The following is a 7,431-nucleotide window of genomic DNA, read 5'->3' on the forward strand; positions in this document are numbered from 1 at the left end:
TGGATTGGTGTTTCCTACACTTTTATCTTTTAATGTCGTATCTTTATTAAAATGAAGTCTCATCTAAAATATATTTTGAGGTACAACAAGAGTACTGTATAATCAAATAATTAGATCATTGTACCATTTCGGTTCTATTAATATAGGGCTGCTCAAATTTGCAAGGAAAGTGAATGTGACAAAGCAATATCCTATACAAAAGTACAGAAAATTGTACGATGCAATTTAATTTTTTATTTTAATTTCGATTAAAAGCACATATACGTAATTAAATTTGAATTCGTAGTATACAGTGAAAATTATTGTTGATACAAACGCTGGTTTCGTGAGAATAGAATGAATTTGAATAGGAAATATTTTATTCTCTTCTTGTGGTTCTGCTTATCAATTCCCGAACACGTTTACGATACTTTTCGGTACCATCCGATCCATAGTTGAGGAATATATTATCAAACTGGTGAATATCTCCATCCGTTGTGACGTCAATATCCGTTGCTAATACGGCAATGTCTTTACCCAGTGAATCGATTTCGGAAAACAATTCGCTGAACTGTAAAAGAAAGAAATTGATCCACAGGTAGGAATATACGATAGACTACTGGTTTTTAAACGAAAAACACAATAAATTACGTGTTTTACATTAAAAAGCTTAAACAAAATTAATTTTTAGTTCACAATTTTCTTACTTCGACCTCCTCCTCTTCCGTTAAATCGGGCATTTCGTATCTGAAGAAATAGTTTAACTCATCTCGAGCGATTACAATATCTTCACGAATTATCAACAATCGTGCAGCTTGTTCTAAGAATTCTCTAATAAAATAGAATTTTCAATGTAAAAAATGGTCATTTTTATAACATTTTTGAATTTAATATAAACAAACCTCTTCGTCTGAACTGGAGGAATCGAAGATATTTTCGATAAGCTGTGAAATTCGTAGAGAATCCTCACGTTTTCAACAACTAGTGACCTATTTCCCTGTAGATTATTCTTCAATTGAAGTAATTTTGGAAGATTAAGAAAGAAATCAGAATTCATTCCGTAAGCAGAAGTTGATGGTAGTCCGTACCAAGTTCCCATTTCTTCTACCACACTATCTAATTTCTCTACAAAGATATATTTACTTAATTAAATATAAAATGGTCGTAGCATAATTTCTATTAATACATCGTATCAGTGTAAAGTGTAGCAATAAATTACAATAAATTTAGTGAAAATTAAAATATATTTCTGCAGCCAAGCATCGTCGCGGTAATAAAGGCGATTTCAGCATGAAAACAGGCTAAGAACCTTTTTATTCAAATTATTATGGGAGAATTAAATTGAAGTAAAGCTAGAAATTATAAAATACTTCTTCGTTATTTTAATCTCGGCAATTTCGAGAAATTACCTTTAAAATCTTCATCGAAATTTCCACTAGATCCAATTTCTCTTTCCACTCTTCTTTTGATCTCCTCGAAGTGGCTCCTGTTTTTAGAACCTATCTCGATAATTGCCTGAACTTCTGCTCCATGTATGAAACTTTTCAGATAATGTGTTCCTCCGAAGTCTCTCTGTTTGGATTCCCAATCTCCATTCACAGGAGTATCAGCTGGAATGGTTTCTTTATCCTAAATTAATATTTTTGGAATGAGAAATTTCTTATTGTTAATTCCTTCATCATTGCTTGAAAGATTCATAAAAAATCACAAGTTGAGAATTTTTTTGCATTGATTAAGTTTATCTTTCGTTATGTGCCAGTTACTTTACGTTATTTTCATACAACGTGGTTTCAATTAATCAACGCAGAATTAAATTATTCTGTGCGTGTATGAAGACCCGAGACCTTCAGGCTTTCGGGTGTACTTACGAGTGCTTTCGTGTGTACAAATGAAGGCTGCACGATAGGTGCAGCTGTATTACCAGTGTTCTTTCTAGATTCAGCACAGAAACAAGTAAATTCAAAGTAATTTATACAGATTTTTCCTTCTTGTATACGATCCTTACCGTTTTTAAATTCATCCTCACAGCAATGGTGACTTTATCGAACCTGTTTCTTCTAGGAGTGTTCAAGAAATACTTGGAGGGACCGTAAGGCCAGAGATTGTATTCTTTCTTCAGATAAATGATAATATTCATTCCTAAAAACGTTGCCAAATCTGCAGGAGTTGAGACTACTCGAAACTTTGATTCCAACGTGTTAATTGGGGTTCTCTAAAAACAAGAAAATACGGTTTATATATACACACATTAATTAAAACATTTTAAAAAATCTTACCGTTGTATAATCTTTTAGTTGAATTCCCAAATATGGATTTACGAGATTAAACTGAAAATCAACCAAATCGAAACACTGACCAAGAAACATTGCTCCTAAAAATGGAAAAATAAGGACCCCCATAATTATATATTTCCGAATTTATGAGAAAAAAGATGACAAAGGGGACAAGTTGTTCTGCTTCTGACTGACTGAGACTCTAATTTATAATCGAAATTCTTATCTACATCCTCTCGTACGTTACTTTCCGTTTCCAATTGTAAATTTTATGTATTTTAAATAACACACAAAATAAAATCGTTAAATTATTTAAAATAATAAATAAATGTTCAATCTTTACAGTAGAAAATTAAAATATTCTTCAAATTTTTTTTAGAAAGGAACTAGAAAGACTCGCAATTTTGTATTTTATATACGTTTCGTTATGTATAACAGAAGGAAAAGTATGGTGATTGGCCGAAAATGACCACCCCAAAGATTTTTATATTTTTGGCTGGGGATCTTGTTTTTTATTTTTTAAACTCCGCCCTGTGGGCACTAAGAGGGCCTCTTTTTGCAAGCCCATTATGAGTTCGGCCAGGCCCACAATGGGGCTGCCGGGTGGTGAGAGACAGAGCCCGACATATCCGAACGGATCACCCCCCGAAAAACTCCTGGGGATTTTTCGACCCGTTCGGATTCGAACCCGGGTCCCCCAGAGCGGTGGGCTGCCACCTTGACCGCTCGGCCATCCGGCCGCTGGCTGGGAACCTAGAAACGTCGGGAAATTCAAAATAAATAAAAATAATTGGGATTATTAATAGTATTATCTGCATGTCTTTGAGAAGTACCATTTTGTTCACCCACTTTAAAGTTTAATACCTGCTGAGATTTTTGTCGAAATTATCTGAAATTTTGTATATTGAAGAGCTTGACGCTGTTAAATTTTGGTGATTAAAGGTCGAGGGGTCGTAAATCTTATCTCGAGAGAATTTGGACTAGTAATTCACATTTACAATTTTTTTTTTATAAAACTCGATTCTCTCCACAAAATTAAGCTTTTTGACATTTTATAATAAATATATTTTGAAAAAAATCTCGTAGCAGATGGCGCTAAACGTAATTTTCACTTCTTTGCCGGGAAAGTTACCCAACTCGTTGTTAATTTTTCTCNTATAAGTCTTCTATCCATATTAACTATTAAAATGTAAAATAAATTCATAAATCTATAAATCACAATGTAGAAAATACAAATTTCTAACATTTACAAAAAAGATTCTCTCAGGCCTGATGGGACTTACAAGTCCCAAACATATTTTGATCTCATACAGCTTGCATATCATTAATTCTAAAAACATAATGCATTGAAATCAAACTATACATATCTAGAATATATATTAAAAAATACAGAGACAGTTAACTTATAAACAATAAGTAGAATTTGGCAACAAAGAAAGCAATATCAGCTGCTACCATTCAAACAACACATGATGTGGAACTTTTTTCAACAAAACAAAAACAATTTGAAAGTTACTACCATATAAAGGAAAAAAGAACACTTTATACAATGAAAAATGTAAGTCTCAGTAAGCTATAATGTATACACAATGAAATAAAAAATTTTAAAGATAGCGGGACTAAAAAGTCCCGTCGGGCAATAAAGGGCTTTAGTCTTCTCTTAATTTATCAAGATGTTTAACCGGTCGGAAACCTTTTCATTTTCTTTTAGTACTTGCAACTTTGAAAAATATTTAAAATCGTATCGTGCCAATGAAAATTTAAATAGCTCCATTTTTACTTGAAAGGTCATTTTTTCTTGCAAATGCTTCTGTACTATATTAATGATTTTCAATATATTACGATATTTTCTCTGTAAAGGGCAAAATATCTACATTTAGATATAAAATACTTAGAGTGACAACCCAACTAAAGTGAACGTATGTCTGTGTATAATGAACTACCAGCGTTCATAAAATGTTTGCAACACTAGTACAGTTGACAGATGCGTGAAAACAGAGTAACACAAGCTTAAAGCAGTGTAGGCTGAGGCAAAACTCAAGTTATAACTAGGGTAGTCAGTAATGTTGTTATCATATCCATATTTTGAATTTTTATTGGAATATTCTATTTTTTTCGTAGACAATTTAATTGATCCTCTTTGGTATTAATCGACCCCCTTTTGACCCTCGTGTATTAATCGACCCCTGGAGAACTTATTGACCCCAAGGGGTTGATATCGACCACTTTGGGGACCCCTAACCTAGATTGATTGTTTGAGTGCTCATGTCAGAGTTCTATCTTCCCTGGCCAACATTCCACCTGATCCGTTACATCATTCATCTTCACATTTATTTTAACAACTACAGTTCTTTCTTTCCTCTCCCTTACATAACTAATGTGACCTTTAGTCCGACTTGACAATAGCGTTTTCACTTTTAGCATGTAAACAGTTTTAGTTTTGACCTGTTCTGGAACCTCACAATAGCTACACTTAACATTTTGATGGTGGTCTCATTTGACTCTGCTTTGAGTAGAATCTGCAAAAGCTATTTGTAAACTCATGCTTAGCACAATACTCAAATGACAGTAATAATGATAAAAAATTTTAATGTTACTAAGACTCTGAATAAATGAGGATTCCTTAGTGATGATCAGTAAAATGAACTCTGTTTTGCAAAAATGAAGCAAAGAATTCCCAAAGTCAAAGTGAACATCAACATTATGTAGAAATCAAGTAACAAACACCTTATTCTTTGCCAAGGGAGTTTATTAAAAACTAACGTTTTCGATCTACTCCATAGATCATCCTCAGGTTGAAACATTCGAATTTGGAATAACAAAAATAGAACGCCAAATTCAAAGAGACAAAACCGACAACGCAGTAACTAATTAAAATAAAAATTAAAGTGTAAAAATACATAAATGTAAAAATAAATAACATACAACTACTAAATAATATTATAAGCCACTATTTGTTAAACCAATAAAAATCATTAACATTCCCATATCGCGATTGCGGATATGGAGCAATTCAAGAGCTACTTGTAAGTTTTTTAACGGCGTACTTCCATGCTGAGGGTAGGCCCTCCACATCTCTGGCGTTTATGCATTTTTCATCTAACTTGCTCCTATATATTTCCATCTTTTCGGCAGTTTTCGCTAAAGTTGGGGAGCGCACTTCTCTGATGATTTCCGCATCCTCCCACCTAACTACGGATCCTTCGGCCTGAGCCATCTGGGCCAGAACTGTTGTGTTAGATCTTTTTCTAATATCGTATTTATGCTCTTTGACCCTTATTCCTAGGTTTCTCGTTGTAACTCCTATTTACTCCTTTTCTATTCCTAACTGCTGGTTCTCGTACGGGATCCTATACACTCCTGCTTTATCTTCCTTCTTAATATTCCCTTTATCATTTCTTAGGATCTTGTACAGATTCGGAGCTCGTTTTACGATCAACATTGATCCTTTATTGTCCGCAATCTCCTTCATGACGGTTCTTACATTTTTGTTGAATGTATATTTTGTGTATTTACTAGGCCCTTGTTTAGAGGCTCTTGTATCGCCTATCTCGAATTTTCTAATAATGCCAGTGATTGTTTCTTCTGTAACCCAAGGTTTCTGCTATCTGCATAATCCTTTTCATTTCTGTCCATAATGTTGTCGCAATATAGAAAAACCCTTCTAAGGCACGAAAAGCTGCTAATTTATAACGAAATGGATCACTGGACTGCGCAGGAATGTAGAATGGGCTATGCGTTGGTTTGGTATACACATTAGTAGATAAATGCCCTTTCTTAAAGGTGATATTGATATCCAAGAAATGTATCACTACAGAACTTTTCTGCTCTAGCTTCAGGTTTAGGCCGTCTTTGTTATCGTTGATTCTTTCTATAAAATTACTGATTCCTCGATTACTTTTCCATAGTATAAAGATATCGTCCACATATCTCTTGAAGTAAACAATATCCTTTCTGAAGCTATGCACAACCTTTTCCTCTATTTTTCTTACCACCAATTCGCATAGAAGACCCGATATTGGGCTTCCCATAGGAACTCCCCTGTTTTGTTTGTACGTTTGGCCTTCAAAGCCAAAGAAAGGTTCACAGCATACAAGATTAGCCATCTCTAAAACTTCGTTCCTGTAGTGTATCAACTCTGGGTTTTCTTTAAACAAGAACGCCATTAACGTTTCCAAACAAGACTCGATTTTAATTGAAGGGTATAAACTCTCGNCATTTTTCATTCATTTATTTTCATTTTATAAATTTATATATATTATATATTTTTACGGGTTAAATTTCCATTTGAACTGAAATGAACTTTCTTCTTTCGTTTTCTACTAATTAGTTCCGGAGATAAGAATTATCAAATAAATTAGATTTTACAACTGTTGCCTAGTACAACATGAATGAAATATTTTAAAATTTTCAACAAATTCATTTTTACACCCGGAAAACTTAATTTACGAGCTTTAAAAATAGGAAATATGAAAAAGCATTGTATCTGCCGCAAATAAATCTATGGATTTTCAATCTTAGTTGATGAAACCAGATTTTACTGGAGTAAAGCAGCATTCACTTGTCATTAGGTTTGTTGATAAGAATAAAAATGTGAAGCTCTGGAAGTGGGTCGAAATTCATGCACAGAAAATGTTTTTAATTTCGTATTAAAAAATTTTAATAATAATTATTATTCTCATAATATTGTAAAAAGAAACCGTCAAACGCAAAATGAATATTTTATGTCCATATAAAGACATATCTAAAAATTTCTAAGAAAGTCGTACTACTCAGGTTGAAACAATGGGTGAATGTAAGTCCTAAGATCGAACATCTTCGATAGGGATCGAATTGTCAGTCGGTCTGGGTTCTGATCTTGTTACGTTTCATAACCAACCAGAAAGTGGGGCAAGTCGACATCGACCTATCGGAATGTTCGATCTGGGACCCAGAAAAAACTTATAAAAACCGCACATAAAAAGGATGAGACGTTCTTGGTTCTTAGTTCGGTGTGCTCCACTCCTGGATTTTTCCTGCGGTTCAATAGAAACTTGGTCGTCGTTCCGGAAGAAGTTATCGCCATCCCGTCGGGCAAGTTTCGCCAAGTGTAACCTGCTACGAGAATCACCACTTCAACTTGTGCAGTGCGCCCCGGAGCCTACGTTTTCCTCATCATCTTCGCCAGGAGAGAAGATCG

General features: G+C 34.0%; 2 protein-coding genes across 2 annotated transcripts; both read right to left on the reverse strand.

The window, feature by feature from the left end:
• Positions 1-186: 186 nt before the first annotated feature.
• Positions 187-2,465, reverse strand: LOC111619279. Its single transcript, XM_023360959.1, has 6 exons — positions 2,256-2,465; positions 1,985-2,191; positions 1,389-1,608; positions 882-1,104; positions 687-810; positions 187-550 (listed from the first exon to the last, which is right to left on the reverse strand). Exons 1-6 carry the CDS (start codon positions 2,376-2,378, stop codon positions 359-361), a joined length of 1,089 nt encoding a protein of 362 aa, XP_023216727.1. The 5' UTR covers positions 2,379-2,465; the 3' UTR covers positions 187-358.
• A 3,347-nt stretch (positions 2,466-5,812) lies between these two features.
• Positions 5,813-6,358, reverse strand: LOC111619267. Its single transcript, XM_023360950.1, has one exon. It carries the CDS (start codon positions 6,356-6,358, stop codon positions 5,813-5,815), a length of 546 nt encoding a protein of 181 aa, XP_023216718.1.
• Between the last annotated feature and the right edge of the window lie 1,073 nt (positions 6,359-7,431).

The sequence above is a fragment of the Centruroides sculpturatus genome, unplaced genomic scaffold, assembly GCF_000671375.1.
Source record: "Centruroides sculpturatus isolate CEXI.00-Female unplaced genomic scaffold, Cexi_2.0 scaffold46, whole genome shotgun sequence".
NCBI lineage: Eukaryota > Metazoa > Arthropoda > Arachnida > Scorpiones > Buthidae > Centruroides > Centruroides sculpturatus.

Excerpts from the sequence above, each read along its gene's own strand:
- LOC111619279 (XM_023360959.1), bottom strand. The coding sequence starts at position 2,378 with ATGGGGGTCCTTATTTTTCCATTTTTAGGAGCAATGTTTCTTGGTCAG. Across the intron at positions 811-881 it reads CCTCCAGTTCAGACGAAGAG|AGAATTCTTAGAACAAGCTG; the intron begins GTTTGTTTATAT and ends CTATTTTATTAG. Across the intron at positions 551-686 it reads CGGAAGAGGAGGAGGTCGAA|TTCAGCGAATTGTTTTCCGA; the intron begins GTAAGAAAATTG and ends TTTCTTTTACAG.
- LOC111619267 (XM_023360950.1), bottom strand. The coding sequence starts at position 6,358 with ATGGCTAATCTTGTATGCTGTGAACCTTTCTTTGGCTTTGAAGGCCAA.